The sequence below is a fragment of the Condylostylus longicornis genome, unplaced genomic scaffold, assembly GCF_029603195.1.
Source record: "Condylostylus longicornis isolate FDR11 unplaced genomic scaffold, ASM2960319v2 ptg000308l, whole genome shotgun sequence".
NCBI classification, from domain to species: Eukaryota; Metazoa; Arthropoda; class Insecta; order Diptera; family Dolichopodidae; genus Condylostylus; species Condylostylus longicornis.
In genome coordinates this window covers 109886-136015 of record NW_026578272.1, presented here as the reverse complement: position 1 = coordinate 136015, position 26130 = coordinate 109886, and the positions used below count along the sequence as shown (strand labels likewise).

At 29.9% G+C, this 26130-nt stretch overlaps 1 protein-coding gene across 3 annotated transcripts in view; it reads left to right on the top strand.

The window, feature by feature from the left end:
- The window catches only part of LOC129616886 (uncharacterized), a 139525-nt gene extending 118458 nt beyond the window's left edge, over positions 1–21067 (top strand). For 2 of the 3 annotated variants that reach the window (XM_055532390.1, XM_055532389.1), the window contains exons 3-4: positions 4937–5714; positions 14360–15442. In XM_055532390.1, coding sequence (XP_055388365.1) covers positions 4937–5714; positions 14360–15221 — 1640 coding nt within the window. In that variant the 3' untranslated portion in view covers positions 15222–15442. Of the gene's footprint in view, positions 1–4936; positions 5715–14359; positions 15443–19984 lie in introns of those variants that run through there. The other variant, XM_055532391.1, reaches the window with a different exon arrangement.
- Positions 21068–26130: the final 5063 nt, after the last annotated feature.

Here is a 26130-nt window from a genome sequence, read left to right as displayed (position 1 = left end):
TGGGCTACTATATGTCTTATATTTATCCATAAAATATTTAAAAGAGGATAATAACTATGATCGCTTTTTACCTAAATATTTTTAATAAAAGAAAAAACTAAAAAAAAACGAGAAAAAAAATAGAGTTGACCTTGTCAACTCTGTGATACCCGTACGAATTTGTTATCCTATTTGCGAATAACTAATGTGCCATAACTAACTATGGGGCAGACTATGACTTTAAGTTGCCGTATTACCATATTAATTTATGCAAAATTTCAGTACTATGTGTTATACAAAATACTGGTTGTGCCAAACTACTATTGATGTTGTATGGCAGCTACCAGAAAGGGCCAAGAAATTTTAGCGAATTTATCAAGCACATCGGCCCTACTAATATATTCACTTGTGTGAAATCTCAATATCACAGCTTTTATAGTTTCTGAGATATAGCCAAATAACTTTTGAAGTTGTATGGCAGGTACCAGAAGGAGCCAAGTAATTTCAACGACTTTTATGTGACACATTAGCCCTACTAATATATTTGTTTGTGTGAAATTTCAATATCATAGCTTTAATAGTTTCTGAAATATAGACAAATAATTTTGGAAGTTGTATGGCAGGTACCAGAAGGAGCCAAGTAATTTCAACGACTTTTACGAGACACATCGGCCCTACTAATATATTCACTTGTGTGAAATCTCAATATCACAGCTTTTATAGTTTCTGAGATATAGCCAAATAACTTTTGAAGTTGTATGGCAGGTACCAGAAGGAGCCAAGTAATTTCAACGACTTTTATGTGACACATTGGCCCTACTAATATATTCATTTGTGTGAAATTTCAATACCATAACTTTTATAGTTTCTGAGATATAGCCAAATAAATCTTGAAATTGTGTGGCAGCTACCCGAACCGGTACCCCGATCATGTCCAATTTAAATAGGGTTCTCACACTTACTACAATAAATCATTTGTGAAAATTTGGTGAACTTAGCTCAATTAGTTTTTGAGTTATCGTTCGGACGGACGGACGGACGGTCGGACGGACGGACAGACAAAGCTAAATCAACTCAGAATTTGACGCTGATCAAAAACATACACTTGAGTCCATATCTAGCACCGTTATTTCTTAGCGTTACAAACGGTAAGGCAAATTTAGTATACCCTTCGAACATATGTTCGTACGGGTATAATTAGTCATTATAAGTAAACATAACTCAGTAGGGATTAAAATAAAAGATTAAAGTAAATTAAACAAAAGTTTAAAAAAATTAGGATAGGATTTCAGTTTTTTTCGATGATTAAAAACAAAGATAATTGCAAATATTTTTATTCTATAAATTTCTTGTGAGGAATAAAAAATTTAAACTCAAATGGTTTAAAATTTTGATTTCAAATTTAAGAAATTACTTATAATTTAACAGTTTTTTAAGTAAAGGTTTTAAATATTTCCCTACGTTTTAAACTTTTTGGTTTATGTACGTGGAGACATTTTGTGGTTCAAAACTTATTACTTATTTACAAAAGCCATTACATATTCTTATCTTTAAAATTTTCCATTACCAAAAAACATGCAATTAAATATACAGAAGTAAAGTGAACGAAATGAACGATCGAACGAGATTTTATAATCGATCAGTAAAAAAAAGTAGTTTGTTCAGAACGAATCGCTGAAATGAATAATATTGCCCATGATTATTTGGAATAATATCAATGAGACGTCAAAAAAACTTTAAACATGCATATACATATGTACACATTATATGTACATTGCTTCTTTTTTATTTGTTTGTAATAAATTTTTGTTCCTAAAATAATAATTTAATTTTAATTATTTGCTGTTCATGCCTTTGTGCTTTCTTGAATTCCTTTGTTGTTTTAAGAAATAATTTAAAAACTTATTAAATATTTTTCTGAAATAATATCCTAAATGAATGTTTTAAGGAATATGATTATAAACAAAAAAAACAACTTCAATTTTATTATGTATTTTCAAAAACAAATTAAAAATAATAAAAACTACTTATATTAAATAGAAAACCAAGAAGAAAATATGCTGGAAAAAAGACAAAAGATTAACCCGACTGATTTCAAAAACTCAAAATTTCTAACATTTAGTACAAAAACGTCCACATGTGTTCAAAAAATACCATAATTATGTCTTATATTTATTCATAAAATATTTAAAAAAGGATAATAATTATGATCGCTTTTTTACCTAAATATTTTTAATAAAAGAAAAAATTAAAAAAAAATTAATTATTATAAGTAAACATAACTCAGTAGGGATTAAAATAAAAGATTTAATTAAATTAAACAAAAGTTTAAAAAAATTAGGACAGCATTTCAGTTTTTTTCGAGGATTAATAACAAAGATAATTACAAATATTTTTATTCTATAAATTTCTTGTGAGGAATATTAAATTTAAACTCAAATGGTTTAAAATTTGTATTTTTTCAAATTTAAGAAATTACTTATAATATAACAAATTTTTAAGTAAAACTTTTAAATTTTTCTCTACGTTTTAAACTTTTTGGTTTATGTACGTGGAGACATTTTGTGGTTCAAAACTTATTACTAATTTACAAAACCCATTATATATTTTTTTCTTCAAAATTTACTATAACTACGAATAGTCATATAACTATAACCAAAAAACATGCAATTATATATACAGAAGGGAAGTTAACGAAATTAACGATTGAACGAGATTTTATAATCGGTCAGTGAAAAAAAAAGTTCGTTCAGAACGAATAACTGAAATGAACGTTATTACCCATGACTAGTACACATTGCTTTTATTTTGCGTTCCGACTGCGTATTCGATACATTTTAAAATGGTGTATAATGTCAAGATCTTTTGATATACATTTTATAACAAGACAAATGCTAATTTTACCATTTCACTGCGTTTTGGAAGTCAAGAAATTTCTCACAGCTACACGAACAGAACCCTTTCTGCGTATCGCAGAATGTATGCATTACCTACATACATTGTTAGGAAATAACACGTATCCTGTTATTTCCTAACGGTAATATCTGTCACCGTATCCTATTACACTTTTGTATGTAAATAAATATAATGCTTCAAAAGTGCGATATTATAACAAATCAGTTAACATGTTAATTTTATATAGAACGAATTGTGTATAAGTTTACATTATCAAATTTTTAATTTTCCTTCCTTCATTAAATGAATTCCACACATTCAAAACACGTATTTATACCACGTAATATGTATGTTAAGGCAGGGGCTTCTAGTGATGATGAAAATTCCTAAAATAGAAATTCCGCCATGTTTCAAACTAATTTTTGAGAAGTACTGATTGGGTTACCCTAGTCTGATAAAAATTTTACATTTTAACAATAATATTCTATAAAAGAGTGACTTAATTAATTTAACGTTACTTCGGTTTGATAAAGTCTTCGATAACTTTGAGGTATAGACCAATACCAATGTTAACATGTTGATTTGCTTACATGCATATTAAATATGATATAAATTAAATATAAGATATAAATTTTATATCTTTTCACAACTGAAATATTTTTACTACAAGAAAAACGAGAAACGCCTTTGGGTTTTTTGTCTTTCAACCACTACTTATTTTGTCTTACAACCAATCTATTTTCTACTTAATTTTGTTTGTAATTATTATATTATTCAATTATTCGTATATTCGCACTGCTTACTAGTTAAGTATACATATGCACATAATTTTACATTATGACACCAAAAAGGTGAAATGCCTTGAAAAAGTGAGAATAATACAAATTCCCCTAATGAAGACATTGTTGAAATAAAACGTTAGTAATATAAAATTCCAATAACCACATATTATGGTTCACTGTAATTCGCTAATTTTTTTCTATTTTAATTTTTATTAACTTTCCAATATTATGCCTTTCTTGTTTTACCATAACAGTTTTTTTTTAAAACGTAATTTTAAAGTTATAACATAATCAAATCAGTATCTGAATAATTTGTGTACATATTTATGTCACATTCTTTGAATTAAGACAATATCTTTTCTTATTAGTTCCTTAAGAATGCTATATTCGTTTTTAAATTTAGAGATTTAATTTTTATCATCACTTGTAATGATTGTGTGAGGTGGTACTAATGGTTTACATATTCTTGATTTGAAGTTTTATATTATCAAATCGGAATTGGGGGTAATAGAAAATATTTTGCAAATACTTTCTTTGTAGATGTTTTGTTATGAAGCAGAAAACTAACTAACAATTTATGAAAGTGGCAGACATATCTACCAAAATAAATGTGGACAACTGCTCTTTTTATCTACTTGACGGTTGATTTTCAGAGTTTGTTGGGATAGAATATAGTTAAAAGTATATAATTTTATATGCCCATAAAAGGCCATAAAAGCCAGCTTTAATGTTATGCTTATAAAAATATTTGAAATATAATATAACATATTTTTCTTTTTCCTTTATTCACTCCTAGAAGGAGCATAGGACTAGTGCATGATTTCTCATGCACTAGTTTCATAGTGTCATAGAGTTTAACTAGGTAGGTGACTAGCCTGCCGTAGTTTTATTTATATTAATTATTTGAGGTTATTAATATTTACTGTTTATTTTTCTTAGTTTTTTTTTAATATCGAATATTACGAATATTTGGAAATTACTTGTATAATATTTATTAGTATTGTATATTAAGTTATAATAATATTGAATATAATATTTATAGTGACCTGACCGGGGTTTGAACCCGAGACCCTTCGGTTAAAGGGCCGGTGCCATAACCACTGCACCAATGGTCAGATAATATAACATATAATAATATAAAAAAAAAATTGAGACTTATTTCAAGAGCAATTAATTAACTAAAATTTAAAATTAATTTCAAGGACAAAAATAATGATGCTTAAAGCTCCAGATTTTTTGTTAATTTGGGCATTATATTGATATTTTACTTTTTTTTGCAGATGATGGAGAAACTAATATTCGTTGGACTTTGAAGGATCGTTTAATTGCTAATCTCACTTATACAAATTTTAATACTTTAGAAATAATCAACAACAATAGCTCATCTGCTGATTTTTTAACTTCAATCAATCGTGGTCGTAAAACTTTTCGGATAAGTTTGGTAAAAAGCATATCAAGATTATTCATTTCCATTGTTGAACAACGAGATGCTGGAATTTACAAATGTGTTGCTGAAAACAAAGCTGGTTGGGCTGAAGCGCATATAACACTAATTGTTTCTCGTAAATTTCTATATTCATCTATTTGGAAAAATATTTTAGTATTATGTTTGTTCATAGTCTCTGTACTAATGGCACTTTTATCATTGATTAGTTTATGGAAATTTTCATTTAGAGATAAAAAAAAGCATATTTATTTGTGGAACAACATTTCAAGATCTAACAGTTACGAGAAAATTGAGATGGGCCAAAGTAGTAACAATGAAATTTGTGATAATACAAGTCAAAAAAGTATCTGCAATCATTTGGGTGAAAATAAAACTTCAAACAGCTTTAAGGAAATTAATTCAAAAACAACTGAATTGGAAATAAACCTGGGAGACTATATATACCAAAAAAAAAAACAACAAAGTGAAGTTGATAACAGAACTACTGTTAAAAAAAGTTTTTCTATTGCAGTAGATATTGATAACGTTTCTTCTTTTGGAAAAGAAAATGTCGGAGGTATATTATGCAGTTCAATGAATTCATATATGCCTTGGTCAACCTTGGCAAATAGGTAAGAATTTGTTATGCAAGAAATTTAATAGCAAAAGCATTCTTGTTTATAGAACTATCCTCTTTTGTCACAGACAGATTATTAAACAAAAAAAATTAATAAGATACCAACCAAAAATCATAAAATTTTACTATCCTTTTCTTAAAGCTATATATGTACGTATGTTTATTTACTCTAAAATATTACATATCTTTTTTAACAAACGGTATTACATACAATAAACAAGATTATGTGGCGTCACCAAAATCCATGTTAAGTTTTTCTGTCCATTTTAGTATCTCGATTTCGATTGAACCACTTTGAATTATTTATACAAGAATTTACCTAATTGAGTTAGTAAATCAGTTCCCAGCAACTAAACTTTTAAACTTTCCACAGGTCGTCTTTACATTTTTCTTTTTTAATAAATTTATTTTTATTTCTATATCTACTATATTTTGAGTTGATGTCGAATCCTGAATTGATATAGCTCTATCTGTTTATTTGACGAATCATTCAAACGATAACTAAAAAATTTTTATTTCACAGAATTTCTGCAATAGTTCACAAAACCCTATGTGTATGTACATATATAATGTTAATTGAAGTTAGTAAATGCTATAGAATTTTTAAAACTGTTTTTAATCTTCCATAATAATTTTTATTATTTTCAGATTTTTTCAGTTTACTAAACATTGGCAATAGGCTCCTAATAAGGAACTTTTTGAAAGCTACCTGTCACATACGTCAAGTTTCAACGTCAAAAATCAAAATTTGTATCCTGAAATATAAACATATTCTTTGGTTTTGTTTGTCAATGCAGTATCACTGTGTTTAAATGCCGTTTTAAACTGCCATATCATCAAGACAATAAGAAAATTTTCATATATTTCGTTTATTCAGGTGCCATTCGTGAACGAACTAATCCTAAAGAATGAACCACTTCACTGAAATTAGCTGTTTAGTTCACTTCTTCAAAAATGAATCGTTCATCGTTCACTAAGAATTCCAATTCTCTTTTTTAGTTATTAAAAAAATCACTGCATATACATATTTAATTTACTTACTTGCTTATTAGGCCTTATAGACTATAAAGGTCTTGAGCCTGAAGCAACATTTTTTTCCATCGACCGAGGTCCAGGGCGGCTCTCCTCCAGTTAAAAATACCAATTTTTCCAAATCCGGGGTTGTTTCATCTCTCCAACGAAGGTGCTGCCTGCCTCGACGTCTTGTTCTCTCGGATCTGGACTCGAAAACTCCTCTTGCGTGGACATTCGTGCAACGTGGCCCAGCCAATGTAACCTCTTGATTTTGATTTTGCTGACTACATCCATGTTCTGGTACAGCTCGTAGAGTTTGGCGTTATATCTCGACCTTCAGACCCCTCGCTTATTTATGCAAATATGCGACGAAGAATTTTCCGCTCAAAAACAACAAGGCACTGCTCACTTGTCGTAGACAATGTCCCAACTTGTGAGCCATAAAGTAAAACCGGAAGAACGTGCGTTTTATACTGTTGTAGCTTAGTGCTTCTGGAAAGCAGTTTTGAACTCAGCTGGTTTCGCAAACTAACTATTCTGCGTCGCACCTCCACACCGATGTCATTGGCAGAGTTTACATTGGCTCTCAGGTAAATGAACTATCTCAAAATCATATGTGTCAGCCTTTATGTTTTGGTCAATATGATGGAAAGTGGCGGGTTTGCTTGCTGACAGCATATACTTCGTCTTGGACTCGTTCACATTCAGACTCAATTTTTTTGGTTCTTCATCAATCTGCGCAACGCGCGCGATGATGTCGATGTCATCAGCAAAGCCCAACGGATTTAATAAAATAGTACCTTCAGTGTTTACACCCGCGCAACGCACTATTTATTCCAGCACCAGATTGAAAAAGTCGCATGACACCGCATCCCCTTGTCGAAAACCGGTACGCGTTTAAAAAACCTCCGATGTATTTTTTCCGATTACCACCGCACATCTGGTATTTTCTAGCGTCATCCGAGATAATCGGATAAGTTTGCACGGGAAGCCAAATTTTGCCATCGCTCTTTATAATGCTGCGCAAAGGATAGGCATATCTAAAATCGACGAGAGGATGGTGAGTATCGATTTGGAATTCGTGGGTCTTTTCCACGATTTGACGAAGTGCGGAGATCTGGTCGGTGGTGGATTTCCCAGGTCTAAAACCACATTGATAGTTTCCTATCACGATGTCACAAAGTGGCGTTTAGGCGTTCGCGCAATATGTTGGATAGGGTCTTGTAACCAATATATATTAGCGATATTCCAAGATAGTTGTTGCAGGACGTGGTGTCACCCTTTTTGTGGATTGGCCGTATGATGCTAACACTCCATTCCTCGGGCATACATTCCTTCATCCAAATGCGGTTTATAATCTGGTGCATGCTCCCAACCAGAATATCACCTCCAGCCTTGAACAGCTCCGCTGGTAGGCCATCAGAACCAGCTGCTTTATTGTTCCTTAGTTTTTGGATTTTTGGATTTCTTCAAGGCTAGGTGGAATTACCTCTTCGTTCTTCTTCTTAATTCTTCGCTCCCGGTGTACTCCCTATTCAGCAGCCGCTTAATGGTCTCGCTTTTTTTTTCTAAGGACCCTCTTTTCTTCTCGTCTCTTTGTCTTATACTACTCTTGTGCTGCCCTAGTTTTACATTGCAGCGCCTTCCTGTAAGCCTCGTTTTTTTCCGCCGTTTTTCTGGAACATTCATCATCATAATGTTTCCATTGGTCATCAACGGACGTAGAAACAAGAGGTTCGGATTCAAGTTTCTGGTAAAGTCGCTCTTTAAAGGCCCCGGCTACCTCTGCGTATTGTAAACTGTCAATGTTAAATTGACGTGTTGGTGCAGTATGCAGCTTTTTAACATTGCATATTCGAGCTCTGAATTCCGCTGCATATCAGCGATATTTGCACTCTGAACGTACGCACATCCAAAACGCTGGAGCAGTGCCGAGCGTCGGTTAAAATGTGGTCAATTTGATTGGTTGACACGGGGCTCATTTAAAATTATTTTGCATCATAAAATTTTTAGCTGCTCAGCGATATAACCTTCCGAAAGTTATATGTGTATTAAAGACATGAATAGTTTTTTTCTCCGAACAAGAAACTTCGGATACACATATACCCAAAAATATTAAGACGTTTTGTACATTATGAGAGTTTATTGAATCAGTTGCCTTGCGAATATACGTTAACATACAATACAAACAACAGCATTGTATAAAACGAGACATGAAGTATAAATGAAATGCAATACAAATAAAATTGAACAATATACTAAATAACCAATGACATGCATTTTGATCTTGAAGATATAGTAAAAAAAACATTTGTATTTCAATGTTAAAAGGCCTTAATAAAATGCATAAACTGATAAAATTAGTTCTGTTTTTGATTTTTATTAATTTTAAGTGCTATAGTTATCCAACATTCCTTATTTTTGATCTAAATAGCCATTCTGAAAAGCAGTTGACATTTTTAATACTGATTATTTTGATAAAAAATATTAATTTTCAGATTTTTATTGAAATACAATTATAGAATTTAGAGAAAAATTATTTACTACTGTTATCTTACTTTTTTGAAGGATTTATTCAAAAAAAATGTAACCAACAACCAATTTCACTGTTTTGTTTGTCGAACATACTATTATTTTTGTAGTAGTTATAAGTTGGTACTGAATTATTATTAATTCACAAAATTTTCTCCGATATCATTTACATACGTTTTTAAAAAAGTTATGTGATTAAAGAAAAATACTCTTAGAGTTATTAAATTTACTTTAGACAAATTTTTCAAATTCATTTTTGTTTGGTATTTTTGTTCGTAGTTTAAATCATGATTTTAAAAAAAGATATGTACATAAGGAACAATATAAAAAAATTTAATGCTATCAGCATATAATCGTGTTATCAGCATATAATCGTGTAGGGTAGTGTGGAATCACTAAGTAATAGTGATATTTTAACGTTAAAGTTTTAAAAACTGTTATAATAGGCATGAATCGTTTTTGTGAATAACTTGTTTTTCCAATAATAATTATGATAATCGCTATCATTTTGTGATTCAATTTTCAGAATAAGCTCAATTTATGACATCGAAATTACTCCAACATTAGTTATCAAACAGATCTCAAATATCAAAAAGAACCAAAGTCCGTCACTTAGTGTCTTGAGAATAATAAAAATGTCCTCTTGATATTCACAATAAGTTCCAAACCGTGATATTCCCATATATATATTCATTGTTTTAACATCCTTAATTTATGATATTTAATTTTAATATTTAAAATATTTAGGTAAATACATTACATATGCAAATGTCATCTGTAGCGAAAATTTAGTTGCTGTCACTTGATTTTTTCCAAAAGTTAGGTGATTTTGTGCTGTCAAACGGATTTTGCATGTAAAATTTGAAGTTAATCTATTGAATAATTTCTTAAAAATTTCCAGAAAAATAAAATCGGTTCGTAAATAGCGCCAGTTTGACATTTTCTGAAAGTTGATGTATTCGTGCCATAGCTAAATTCTCATCAAAATCAGTTCAGCCGAACTTGACATACTGATCAGCGCAGTACTTTATTTTTTTATTTACTAACATCAGCATAGTTACTTTATTACCGACCGTATTGTGTAAACAATAGGTAGGTTATGTGATGACAACAAATTTTGCATATCGAGTTTTCGGTGGGAACGTACTTGTTCATAGTAGGGAAGTGTAAATAAACTATTTTTAGCAACCTGTCGGTCTGTCGATCTGTGTGGTGACGCGTGTATCTCAAGTTCGGCTTAACCGATTTTGATGAAATTTTGTATGTAAGTTTATTTCCACCATGGCACGGATTGATCAATTTTTTATACTTTTGGTATATATCAGGCTTCGGGAACTGAACTTTTTAGCGGGCCTGTTTTACATTTTTGAACATTTTGAAGAAAATATTCAACCAATTTTTTATATATAAGCTCGACCGTCCGCGAAAATTCCTAGCTTTTGGAATTAATCAGGCATCAGCAACTGGACGTTTACTACGGGCCAAATATACATTTTTGTGTATATAAAGAGAAATAATCAACCGATTTCATTGAAATTTAATATATGAATTCCTCATATTAAAGCAATGAACACATAATTTTTTTGGAAAGATAAGGGCTCGAAAACTGATTTGCAGGCCGATTTTACATTTTTCACCATTTTGAAGAAAATTATCAACCGATTTCATTGAAATTTAATATTTGAATTTCTTGTATTAAAACAATGAAGATATAAATTTTTTGGAAAGATCAGGGCTCGAAAACTGATCTGCGGGCATCAGATTTTTTTTTTTTTTACTTTTAAAATTAAGAAAGAGCATAAAAGGGACATAATCGTTATATACATCTATTCACAAAAAAAGTTACAAATTATTTTTGTGATACGAGTACCTTTTCGTATACATTTCGCTTTTGAAGTTTTTAAATACTGATATCTTAAATTTTAAATCTTTGGTAATAGCCCGTTTGGTATCTTTTTATACCCGTACGAACGTATGTTCGAAGGGTATACTAAATTTGCCTTACCGTTTGTAACGCTAAGAAATAACGGTATTAGATATAGACTCAAGTGTATGTTTTTGATCAGCGTCGAATTCTGAGTTGATTTAGCTTTGTCTGTCCGTCCGTCCGTCCGTCCGTCCCAACGATAACTCAAAAACTAATTGAGCTAAGTTCACCAAATTTTCACAAATGATTTATTGTAGTAAGTGCCAGAACCCTATTTAAATTGGACATGATCGGGGTACCGGTTCGGGTAGCTGCCATACAACTTCAAAATTTATTTGGCTATATCTGAGAAACTATAAAAGTTATGGTATTGAAATTTCACACAAACGAATACGTTAGTAGGGCCAATGTGTCTCACAAAAGTCGTTGAAATTACTTGGCTCCTTCTGGTACCTGCCATACAACTCCAAAAGTTATTTGGCTATATCTCAGAAACTATATAAGCCATGGTATTGAAATTTCACACAAACGAATATATTGGTAGGGCCAATATGTCCCATAAAAGTCGTTGAAATTACTTGGCTCCTTCTGGTACCTGCCATACAACTCCAAAAGTTATTTGGCTATATCTCAGAAACTATATAAGCTATGGTATTGAAATTTCACACAAACGAATATATTAGTAGGGCCAATATGTCCCATAAAAGTCGATGAAATTACTTGGCTCCTTCTGGTAACTGCCATACAACTTCAAAAGTTATTTGGCTATACTTCAGAAACTATAAAAGTTATGGTATTGAAATTTCATACAAACGAATATATTAGTAGGGGCAATGTGTATGATAAAATTCGTTAAAATTTCTTTGCTCGTTCTGGTAACTGCCGTACAACTTAAATAGTAGCTTGGCACTACCAGTATTTTGAAAAACCCGCAGTACTGAAATTTTGCATAAATTAATATGGTAATACGGCAACTAAAAGTCATAGTCTGTCCCATAGTCAGTTATGGCATCTTTATTCGCACATAGGATAACAAATTCGTTTGAAATAATGGAATTTATAGACTATTATTATTAAAACATTTATTCAAATAATGCATTACCGCACCAAATAGAAAATTTTTAATATACATATGTATTTTTGCAAAGAAAGTTTAAGATTATTTTTCTCAATAAGTAAATGATTTTGTATCATCAACAAAAGATAAATTAAAGTTGCTTTATCCAACATTTGCATCATTCAGTAAAGCAAAAATAATAATTGATAATAATAGTACCTTGACGAAAACCACAAGCAACAACAAATTTGAAGAAATTGGGATGAAAAATCCTAATAGAGAACTTGTAATGTGTAAAGTTTATAAAAATATCCCATTTGAAAAGTTCCTTTTATGTAAATATACATATGTATAAACCTTCATGTTTTTGTGTTTTTCACTAACATAAGACAATAATATGCATGTACAGTTCTAATGTGTGCGTTTAAAATTCGTTTGTTGTTTGAAATTCAATTGTTTTTTAAATTTGAAATAAAATTTCAAATTTTTTGAACTAAATTTAATTTGAAAAAAAATTTCAAATAAGAATAATGTTTCTAGTATTCTGTTGTCGATATATCACGCTAATTTTGTGTTTAGATCAAAAACTTTCCATTTTTTTTTAATAAATATGAGATTATTACTCTCACTTTGTTATACTTACACATTTGATAATTAAATATTTGTTTATTTTAATTTTAGGGCGACTCCAGATTCTTTTAAACATGATGCGAAGCAAATAAAAATTAACCCAAACGAATACGTTAGTAGGGCCAATGTGTCTCACAAAAGTCGTTGAAATTACTTGGCTCCTTCTGGTACCTGCCATACAACTCCAAAAGTTATTTGGCTATATCTCAGAAACTATATAAGCCATGGTATTGAAATTTCACACAAACGAATATATTAGTAGGGCCAATATGTCCCATAAAAGTCGTTGAAATTACTTGGCTCCTTCTGGTACCTGCCACACAACTCCAAAAGTTATTTGGCTATATCTCAGAAACTATATAAGCTATGGTATTGAAATTTCACACAAACGAATATATTAGTAGGGCCAATATGTCCCATAAAAGTCGATGAAATTACTTGGCTCCTTCTGGTAACTGCCATACAACTTCAAAAGTTATTTGGCTATACTTCAGAAACTATGGTATTGATTTGGCTATACTTCAGAAAGTTATGGTATTGAAATTTCATACAAACGAATATATTAGTAGGGGCAATGTGTATGATAAAATTCGTTAAAATTTCTTTGCTCGTTCTGGTAACTGCCGTACAACTTAAATAGTAGCTTGGCACTACCAGTATTTTGAAAAACCCGCAGTACTGAAATTTTGCATAAATTAATATGGTAATACGGCAACTAAAAGTCATAGTCTGTCCCATAGTCAGTTATGGCATCTTTATTCGCACATAGGATAACAAATTCGTTTGAAATAATGGAATTTATAGACTATTATTATTAAAACATTTATTCAAATAATGCATTACCGCACCAAATAGAAAATTTTTAATATACATTATGTATTTTTGCAAAGAAAGTTTAAGATTATTTTTCTCAATAAGTAAATGATTTTGTATCATCAACAAAAGATAAATTAAAGTTGCTTTATCCAACATTTGCATCATTCAGTAAAGCAAAAATAATAATGGATAATAATAGTACCTTGACGAAAACCACAAGCAACAACAAATTTGAAGAAATTGGGATGAAAAATCCTAATAGAGAACTTGTAATGTGTAAAGTTTATAAAAATATCCCATTTGAAAAGTTCCTTTTATGTAAATATACATATGTATAAACCTTCATGTTTTTGTGTTTTTCACTAACATAAGACAATAATATGCATATACAGTTCTAATGTGTGCGTTTAAAATTCGTTTGTTGTTTGAAATTCAATTGTTTTTTAAATTTGAAATAAAATTTCAAATTTTTTGAACTAAATTTAATTTGAAAAAAAATTTCAAATAAGAATAATGTTTCTAGTATTCTGTTGTCGATATATCACACTAATTTTGTGTTTAGATCAAAAACTTTCCATTTTTTTTTAATAAATATGAGATTATTACTCTCACTTTGTTATACTTACACATTTGATAATTAAATATTTGTTTATTTTAATTTTAGGGCGACTCCAGATTCTTTTAAACATGATGCGAAGCAAATAAAAATTAACCCACCTTCAAGCACGTGTCAAACTTCAGAAGAATATTTTTCCAATTTAGAACGAATTTGTGCTGATAGCAACTCTAATGCAATTTTTACATTACCAAGAAATTCTAAAAGTTTTTCGAAAAGTTGCCTTTACTCTTTTAGTAGCCAATCATATCTTTTGCAAGATAATCATAGTCAGTTTGATCTAACCACTTCATTAGAAAAATTAAGGCGCTTTTCAGCTGAATCGACGTGTTTACGAAAAACGGGAAATATCCGTGGCAAACGCTCAAATAGTAGTTTAAGTTTATTGAAGGCAAATAGTGAAATATTTAAGAGTACAACAGCGCTATCTCTTTCAAGCTTTAATGATTTGAATCTTATTTACATGCAGTCTAAAGAAGGAACAAGTAAAAAAACTCGTACCCCAGAACGAGAAACGCCATTACTTGACTTTTCTTCATATGCGCCACGAAATAAAAATATTATTTGTCATGCGTCTGAAACTTCTTTGAATGATTTTCATACAACACAAATTGAACGTTTTTTGGAAGAATATCGCAATTTACAAGAGCAATTATGCAAAATGAAGGAAGCATGCGAAGAAATTTGCCAAAAAGAATCTACATGGAAAAACTTTCAAACTTCAAATTGTAACTTTAATGAAGTGATGTTTGATAGCACGCCTTCTGAAAAAATTTTACGAATATCAAATGAAAAGTGTGGCGAACCGTCATTGATTTTCACAACAGCCGATCCACCACCATATTGGATGCACCAAAATTTAAAAATTAATAAACTAAATAATGCAGGGTTTAAAATTTATAAAAGTTAACCGGAATCTGTTGGATTTGCATAAAAAAATGCAAATGTAAAATGATTTTATTATAAACATGGTTGATGAAATGATCAAATCAATTAATTCAGTTTTTAAAAAATTTTCTTTGTTATATTTATATGAAATACTAAGAATAAGAGTTACTTAATACAAAACGTTTTAGCTGACCAATTTTATAACTTAATTAGTTTAATAAATTGTTTTCTTCAAGGAGTTTACATTAATTTCTTATAATTTTGTGAGATTAAAATTAATATTGACTCGATTTTTTTTTACTTCAATAATGCTTTATAAAAAGTTTAAGTATTAATACGATTGTAGTACCGTCTCAGAGTTTTCAAAACCTTTACATTGTAAAAAAAAACTGCTAAAGCTTTGCTGCATTGTGGAATACAATTTTTACAATATTAAAACATACTTTAACGTTTGTTTGAAAATTTCCAAATATTCCCAACTATTTAAATTTTTCTGTTGGTATTATAAATTGGGCCTGTAAACGCAAGGCTTTTTGAGGACCCATATGCGAATTTTCACCAAATCCTAACAAGAGTAACTCAGTTTTCTTTGCGCTGATCTATTCTTTGGAGTATTATCATTGAGCCTTATTCTAGTTGCCGAAGTAGAGCGACAATTGTCGTCACGACTTGAATTTGATATTCTAAATGGCGATTAAAGTGACACGTGTCGTGGAATAGCGGGAAAATGTGTTTCAGGTATATTCCAGTCGTCGTTGTAGAGCGACACATGTCGTAGTGAAACGACGTTTTTTGTCGAAAAGTATTTAACAAGTGGCAAGCGAGATGGATACACCAAAAATGTAAGTTTAAACAAAACAATTTAGTGTTCTTCTCTTTAGTCTTCTAATTTAGTGTTCCATGCGTTTAGTTTTAATTGGAAATCCTGAATATCTTCACTTATTAACACGATGTAATCCGCATATAAACCGTAACTTCAATAATGCGCTTCAAATCAAATCAAATCAAATCAATAATGTATCAAAAAGTTTAGTAAAAGCTCTTGTCATTATAAACTTTTCCTAAATGCGTTTTATACGTAGTGGAGACGTAAAATAAAAGTAAATCGGATATCGAAAAAATCGAGCACGCTTTTCTTATACTTTGTCATATAAATGTTGCCAGAAATAACCGATAAAATAAACTTGCATGTATTTTCAGCAATAAAGTTCTAGTTATAAATTTTTTTTTTCCTAAAATGCAGCATAAAAATGCTATGTTTTTAATGATGTGGTAGCGTTTTATAAAAATGAACATTTGAACAGAATTTTAAATTGAAATTTTCAAAGTTGTATTGATATGGTAAAAATTGTATTCCAAAATGTACGAAAAGCTTTAGTAGTTTTTTTTACAATGTAAAGATATTGAAAGCTCCGAGACGGTACTACAACCGTATTAATACCGTTAATGTCTTTATATCTAACAAGTCCCAATGGTCAGAGAAAAACTTGAAAGCACGACCTAATTTTATATGGGCTTTTTTAAATCTAAAAGGCTATTTTTTGAGAAGAAATATCAAAATAAATTCACACTTATTATAAAGCAGGTAAAATTTAGAAAATATATTTGAACAATCAAAAAAATATATTAATTTTTTCATTGATAATTATTTTAAAATTATAAAAAAAGCGGAAAAACAACAAGCACATCCTTCGCCTTCAACGTTTTATATGTTACTGAAAGCATTTCATCATTTTTAAGTGAACAGCTTTTTTTTCTCATAGGGTAAGTTAACTCAAGATATGGGAAGTAACTTTGGTGTAAAGTTGAAAATATAATTAATGAAAGATAATTCTTAACTATTGATATAAATACATAGTAAAGAAAAAATTTGAAGAGGGAATTAGAAAATAATATCTAAAATACAATCAAATATTATTTGTTAAATAGAAATTTTATATAAACTTCAAAATTTTATAGGTCATACATACACATGCAGGGACATTTTATAAATATATTGCTCTTGTTTACCTGCTAATAAAATATGAAAAAAGAGCAGAGACTTCCTATTGGAGGTACAAACATATTTATTTTTAATCACTTAAAAACTAACTGAAATTATTTGAAACAATTTTATAAGTAACGTATAAATAACCGAAATGAGATAATTCAAATTGTTGAAATGTGTCAACCTATATTACTTTTAATAACCTTTTTTTAGCTGATACTACTCAACTTACCTTATTGGGAAATACAAAATGTGCATAAAAAATCATACATCCTTCCTCATTAACATTTGAAACCATACTGAAATATGAATTTGAAATTTTTTTTCATTTTTTCTTTCCTCCTACCTTTCTTTCTTTTTCGTGCAATAGTCTTTAAATGGGAAGCTTTTTAAAAAATGTGTATAATATCCTGAGATTTTTTAAAATATTAAACTCTTTTTTACTTAAAAAAAAAGAAAAAAATAACAAAAAATATGACACGATCGGTGGCATTTAAAGAAAAAACCAGCAACGAAGCCAAAAATTCGTAATATTTCGTAAAAACATTGAGTTTTAGGACTTGTTAGATATAAAGACATTAATACCGTACTCAAATCTTTTTTAAAGCATTATTGAAGTTACGGATACTTACATGTGATGTGGCATGTTATTGTACTAAAATTTAAGAAATAATTAATGCTACTACAATGCATATATCGATTGTAAAATGCAAAGATATGCAAATTAACACCCCGTGACTAATAATGCGCTTACGACGTAAACTTTACAAAGTACCACACTCCAAAAAGTTTAGTAAAAGCTTTTGACATTGTACACTTTTCCAAAATGCGTTCTATACGTAGTGGATACGTAAAATAAACGTAAATCGGGTATACTAAATTTGCCTTACCGTTTGTAACGCTAAGAAATAACGGTATTAGATATAGACTCAAGTGTATGTTTTTGATCAGCGTCGAATTCTGAGTTGATTTAGCTTTGTCTGTCCGTCCGTCCGTCCGTCCGTCCCAACGATAACTCAAAAACTAATTGAGCTAAGTTCACCAAATTTTCACAAATGATTTATTGTAGTAAGTGCCAGAACCCTATTTAAATTGGACATGATCGGGGTACCGGTTCGGGTAGCTGCCATACAACTTCAAAATTTATTTGGCTATATCTGAGAAACTATAAAAGTTATGGTATTGAAATTTCACACAAACGAATACGTTAGTAGGGCCAATGTGTCTCACTAATGTCGTTGAAATTACTTGGCTCCTTCTGGTACCTGCCATACAACTCCAAAAGTTATTTGGCTATATCTCAGAAACTATATAAGCTATGGTATTGAAATTTCACACAAAGGAATATATTAGTAGGGCCAATATGTCCCATAAAAGTCGTTGAAATTACTTGGCTCCTTCTGGTACCTGCCATACAACTCCAAAAGTTATTTGGCTATATCTCAGAAACTATATAAGCTATGGTATTGAAATTTCACACAAACGAATATATTAGTAGGGCCAATATGTCCCATAAAAGTCGATGAAATTACTTGGATCCTTCTGGTAACTGCCATACAACTTCAAAAGTTATTTGGCTATACTTCAGAAACTATAAAAGTTATGGTATTGAAATTTCATACAAACGAATATATTAGTAGGGGCAATGTGTATGATAAAATTCGTTAAAATTTCTTTGCTCGTTCTGGTAACTGCCGTACAACTTAAATAGTAGCTTGGCACTACCAGTATTTTGAAAAACCCGCAGTACTGAAATTTTGCATAAATTAATATAGTAATACGGCAACTAAAAGTCATAGTCTGTCCCATAGTCAGTTATGGCATCTTTATTCGCACATAGGATAACAAATTCGTACGGGTATCACAGAGTTGACAAGGTCAACTCTATTTTTTTTCTCGTTTTATTTTGTGTTATTTTATAAGATAAGTACAATAGCAAAATTTTAGAAACAAAATATATCACTACTATCACTACTATTACAAATTATTTTACTTTGGAATACTTCGGAATATAGCTTCAGCTTCACGCCCTGATTGACATTAGAAATATGTACATACGTACATATGTATATATGTACATATGTATTTTATTATTTTATTGTTTGAAATAATGGAATTTATAGACTATTATTATTAAAACATTTATTCAAATAATGCATTACCGCACCAAATAGAAAATTTTTAATATACATATGTATTTTTGCAAAGAAAGTTTAAGATTATTTTTCTCAATAAGTAAATGATTTTGTATCATCAACAAAAGATAAATTAAAGTTGCTTTATCCAACATTTGCATCATTCAGTAAAGCAAAAATAATAATTGATAATAATAGTACCTTGACGAAAACCACAAGCAACAACAAATTTGAAGAAATTGGGATGAAAAATCCTAATAGAGAACTTGTAATGTGTAAAGTTTATAAAAATATCCCATTTGAAAAGTTCCTTTTATGTAAATATACATATGTATAAACCTTCATGTTTTTGTGTTTTTCACTAACATAAGACAATAATATGCATATACAGTTCTAATGTGTGCGTTTAAAATTCGTTTGTTGTTTGAAATTCAATTGTTTTTTAAATTTGAAATAAAATTTCAAATTTTTTGAACTAAATTTAATTTGAAAAAAAATTTCAAATAAGAATAATGTTTCTAGTACTCTGTTGTCGATATATCACACTAATTTTGTGTTTAGATCAAAAACTTTCCATTTTTTTTTAATAAATATGAGATTATTACTCTCACTTTGTTATACTTACACATTTGATAATTAAATATTTGTTTATTTTAATTTTAGGGCGACTCCAGATTCTTTTAAACATGATGCGAAGCAAATAAAAATTAACCCACCTTCAAGCACGTGTCAAACTTCAGAAGAATATTTTTCCAATTTAGAACGAATTTGTGCTGATAGAAACTCTAATGCAATTTTTACATTACCAAGAAATTCTAAAAGTTTTTCGAAAAGTTGCCTTTACTCTTTTAGTAGCCAATCATATCTTTTGCAAGATAATCATAGTCAGTTTGATCTAACCACTTCATTAGAAAAATTAAGGCGCTTTTCAGCTGAATCGACGTGTTTACGAAAAACGGGAAATATCCGTGGCAAACGCTCAAATAGTAGTTTAAGTTTATTGAAGGCAAATAGTGAAATATTTAAGAGTACAACAGCGCTATCTCTTTCAAGCTTTAATGATTTGAATCTTATTTACATGCAGTCTAAAGAAGGAACAAGTAAAAAAACTCGTACCCCAGAACGAGAAACGCCATTACTTGACTTTTCTTCATATGCGCCACGAAATAAAAATATTATTTGTCATGCGTCTGAAACTTCTTTGAATGATTTTCATACAACACAAATTGAACGTTTTTTGGAAGAATATCGCAATTTACAAGAGCAATTATGCAAAATGAAGGAAGCATGCGAAGAAATTTGCCAAAAAGAATCTACATGGAAAAACTTTCAAACTTCAAATTGTAACTTTAATGAAGTGATGTTTGATAGCACGCCTTCTGAAAAAATTTTACGAATATCAAATGAAAAGTGTGGCGAACCGTCATTGATTTTCACAACAGCCGATCCACCACCATATTGGATGCACCAAAATTTAAAAATTAATAAACTAAATAATGCAGGGTTTAAAATTTATAAAAGTTAACCGGAATCTGTTGGATTTGCATAAAAAAATGCAAATGTAAAATGATTTTATTATAAACATGGTTGATGAAATGATCAAATCAATTAATTCAGTTTTTAAAAAATTTTCTTTGTTATATTTATATGAAATACTAAGAATAAGAGTTACTTAATACAAAACGTTTTAGCTGACCAATTTTATAACTTAATTAGTTTAATAAATTGTTTTCTTCAAGGAGTTTACATTAATTTCTTATAATTTTGTGAGATTAAAATTAATATTGACTCGATTTTTTTTTACTTCAATAATGCTTTATAAAAAGTTTAAGTATTAATACGATTGTAGTACCGTCTCAGAGTTTTCAAAACCTTTACATTGTAAAAAAAAACTGCTAAAGCTTTGCTGCATTGTGGAATACAATTTTTACAATATTAAAACATACTTTAACGTTTGTTTGAAAATTTCCAAATATTCCCAACTATTTAAATTTTTCTGTTGGTATTATAAATTGGGCCTGTAAACGCAAGGCTTTTTGAGGACCCATATGCGAATTTTCACCAAATCCTAACAAGAGTAACTCAGTTTTCTTTGCGCTGATCTATTCTTTGGATTATTATCATTGAGCCTTATTCTAGTTGTCGAAGTACGAAGTTTTTAACGTTTGTTAAAAATTAACATATGCACAGAACTTTAACGTTTGAACTTTCCAAACAAACGTCAAAGTGTGTAATAATATTGTAAAAATTGTATTATAAAATGTACGAAAAGTTTAGCAGTTTTTTTTTACAACGTAAAGGTATTAAAAGCTTTGAGGCGATACTACAACTGTATTAATACTGTACTAATGTCTTTATATCTAACAAGTCCCAATGCTCAGAGAGAAACTTGAAAGCACGACCTTATTTTATATGTGTTTTTTTAAATCGAAGTGGCATATTTTTTATTTATATATTAATATTTTCATTCATAATTATTTTAAAATTCTTGAAACAGCGAAAAACAACGAGCACAACCTTCGCCTTCAACGTTTTATATGAAAGCATTTCATTATTTTTAAGTGTACAGCTTTTTTTTCTCATGGGGTAAGTTCACTCAAGATATGGGAAGTAACTGTGGTGTCAAGTTGAAAATATAATTAATGAAAAATAATTTATTTTTTATTATTTTATTATCTATTTATTTTCCTTATTTTAAAGTTACAAAATTCAAAACTAAAAATAGTTACAATTTAATATGGATATAGAATTACTTAAAAATAAAAAAATAAGAATGGTCCCAACTATTGCCACTATAAGGGCAAGTAACGAAGGGCCATTATATCAGAAAAAAATTTAAATTATTACAAAAATTCGTTTGTGGTGGGGATCACAATTAAAGCTAAGCAGAATTCAAGTTATATTTAACAAAAAAGAAATAACAATACAATACCATATTGAAGCTTCGAATTAAAAAGTGCAAAATGGGCCATTTTTGAAACATTTATGGAACAATACCAATTCATTGAAAAAGATTTCTTATAACGTGCCTAAAATAATTATTCAAATAACGTGAATGTTCCGACCAATTCATTCTTTTGTCAATATAAATGCCCAAATATTTATATGAAACAACGCTTTCAACTTTAAAACATGATTTAACACAAATATTATCATTATAATAAGAATTTGAAAGAATAGGAAATTTACAACAGCCAGATGAATGAAAATACAAATTACAATCAGTAATAAAATCTTGTGTTAAATTAAATATAATATATTTAGTTTTGTTGCTCATTACAAGTTTATGAGAAAAAAACCAACTTCTTATTAAATTTAGATCAAAATTCAGAGCCGCAGTAACCTCCATCAAATTTTTTTCACAATAAGTGAAAGCAGAGTCATCTGCAAAAGCAGTAGCTTTCCCCTTAAAATTTTGATCAAGCAATGAGTTTATAAATATAAGAAACAAAATTGGCCCCAAAACGGAACCCTGTGGTACTCCACATTTTATTTCAGTAATATCGCTCAAGACATTTCCAATTTTAACCCTCTGTTTCCTATTACTAAGATATGAACGAAACCATACATAAACAAAGCCCCTAAAACCAGCATTATAAATTTTTTCCAGCAACAGATCATGTGAAACAGTGTCAAATGCTTTGGTGATGTTAATAAACAGGGCTGCACAGGAATAACTATTATTTATGCCTTCATAAATTTCGCTGCAAAATTTAAGTAACGCATCCTCTGTACTTAATGTATGGCGAAACCCAAATTGGGAATTGCTAAAAAACTTAATTTTATCTAAAAATTTAACAATCCTCGATTTCATGCCTTTTTCAAAAATTTTAGAAATAGTTGGTAAAAGCGAAATAGGCCTATAGTTATTTGGATCCTGTGAATCACCCTTCTTAAAAAGAGGAAAAACCTCAGCGATTTTTAAATCATTTGGAAAAATTCCTTTATATACGCTTAAATTAAAAATATAGCACAAAACATCAGAAATAAAAAAAGAAATTTGTTTTAATAAAACATTTGAAAAAGAACCAGTAGAAACAGAGTCTGAATTTTTTTTTTTTATTTATTTCCATAGACGTAAAAGGCTCAAAACCAAAACTTTTTCTTTGAAAAACGTCAGATATCAAATCTAAAACACTGAAATCGAAACTATGGACACTTGAATTAGACGATAAATTTATACTTATATCAACGAAAAAGTTATTAAAATAATTAGCCAAAATTTTAGGGTCATCAACCAACTCATTATTAATAGTAAAACAAATATCCGATTTAGCACAGTCTTTGTTAAGAATAGAATTTATAATTTTCCACTCCTTTTTTGAATTACCTTTAGAAGTCACAAATTTAGTTAAATAATAATTATCCTTACAACTTTTGATTTTTTCCTTTATGAATTTACAAAATTTTTTATACCTAACCAATAAAAATTGTCTAGTAGGATTTTTTTTAACTTTTAGCCTTAAGCTATTTCGTTTCTTTAATAAAGTCAATAGCTTATTCGTCATCCAAGGTTTGAGTCTCCTAGGTGCTCTTCTATGAATAATATTACTAGAATTAGTTATATGAAATTTTAAAGTCTCATAAAAACGTAAATAAGCCAAAGAAGGATGATCAACAGCAAAAACATCATACCAAAATTCAAATAATAACCGGTTTCTCAAGTGATTATAATTAATTACAGGTCTACTATTATAAACAGATTGAAAAACCTTACCATTAAAAGTGCAATTCAGTATAGTTAAACTCAACATACAATGATCCGTAATTCCTATATCTAAAATATCTGCAACAAAATCGTGTTTATTATTTCTGTGTTTCCTAACAAAAAGATGATCAATACAAGAACCTGAAATTGGGCGAGTGGAAGCTGAAATCAAAGAGTCAAAACCATAAGAAGATAATAACAAGTAAAAACGTTTCAGTCGGTATGAACCGATTGAATTATACCCTGCACCTTTCATTGTTGTATAGCAATTACTCAAACCTGTGAAACATTCTATAGAAACTTTACGGATATGTCTGATCTATAACTGAACACACAACTACCAAGTTTCGTGAATCTGACTTTATTATTTTTCCAAATATTTAAAATTGGCTTTTGGAGTATGGCAGGTACTCGGACCTGCCAAGCAATTACACTAAAACTTCGCTAATATATCTGAACTATAATTGGACACACAATTGCCAAGTTTCATGAATCTAACTTTATTACTTTTCCAAATATTTAAAAAAAGCTTTTGGACTTGTATGGGAGCCACTCGAACCTGTCAAGCAATTCCACCAAAACTTCAGAAATATCTTTTACCTATAATTGGACATACAACTGCCAAGTTTCATGAATCTGTCTTTATTATTTTTCAAAATATTTAAAATTAGCTTTTGGAGTTGTATGGCAGGTACCAGAACCTGCCAAGCAATTCCACTAAAACTTCGCAGGTATATCTGATCTATAATTTGACACACAACTGCCAAATTTCATGAATATAACGTTTTTATTTATTCAGATATTTAAAGTAAGCTTTTGAACTTGTATGGGAGCCACTCGAATCTGTCAAGCAATTCCACCAAAACTTCAGAAATATCTTTTACCTATAATTGGACATACAACTGCCAAGTTTCATGAATCTGTCTTTATTATTTTTCAAAATATTTAAAATTAGCTTTTGGAGTTGTATGGCAGGTACCAGAACCTGCCAAGCAATTCCACTAAAACTTCGCAGGTATATCTAATCTATAATTTGACAAACAACTGCCAAATTTCATGAATCTAACGTTTTTATTTATTCAGATATTTAAAGTAAGCTTTTGAACTTGTATGGGAGCCACTCGAATCTGTCAAGCAATTCCACCAAAACTTCAGAAATATCTTTTACCTATAATTGGACATACAACTGCCAAGTTTCATGAATCTGTCTTTATTATTTTTCAAAATATTTAAAATTAGCTTTTGGAGTTGTATGGCAGGTACCAGAACCTGCCAAGCAATTCCACTAAAACTTCGCAAATATATCTGATCTATAATTGGACACACAACTGCCAAGTTTCATGAATTTGACTTTATTATTTTTCCAAATATTTAAAATTAGCTTTTGGAGTTGTATGGCAGGTACCCGAACCTGCCAAGCAATTCCACTAAAACTTCGCAGGTATATCTGATCTATAATTGGACACACAACTGCCAAATTTCATGAATCTAACGTTTTTATTTATTCAGATATTTAAAGTAAGCTTTTGAACTTGTATGGGAGCTACTCGAACCTGTCAAGCAATTCCACCAAAACTTCAGAAATATCTTTGACCTATAATTGGACACACGACTGCCAAGTTTCATGAATCTAACTTTATTATTTTGCCGAATATAGAAAATTTGCTTTTGGAGTTGTATGGCAGCTACCCGAACCGGTGCAGCTTTCTCATTAAAATTTTTAGAACATATGTAGAATATAATTGGACACATGTATACAAAATTTTATATTTGTACCTTCATTAGTTTTTGAAATAATTAAAATAAACTCTTGGAGTTGTATGGCAGCTACCCGACCCCGTTGTCCGAATTGGTCCCATAACAATAGGGTTCGTCCTTGGCACAAAAGAAGCAACTTGTGAAAGTTTGGTGTCGATTGCATTATTCGTTTTTGAGTTATCGTGCGATCGGACGGACGGACGGACATGTCTAAATCAACGCAGAATTTTACGCTGAGCAAGAATATATATATATGTCCATACCGCAGATGACTCCTTCAAGTAGTTACAAACTCCATACCAAAGTTAATATACCCTTCACGAAGTGCAGGGTATAAAAATAA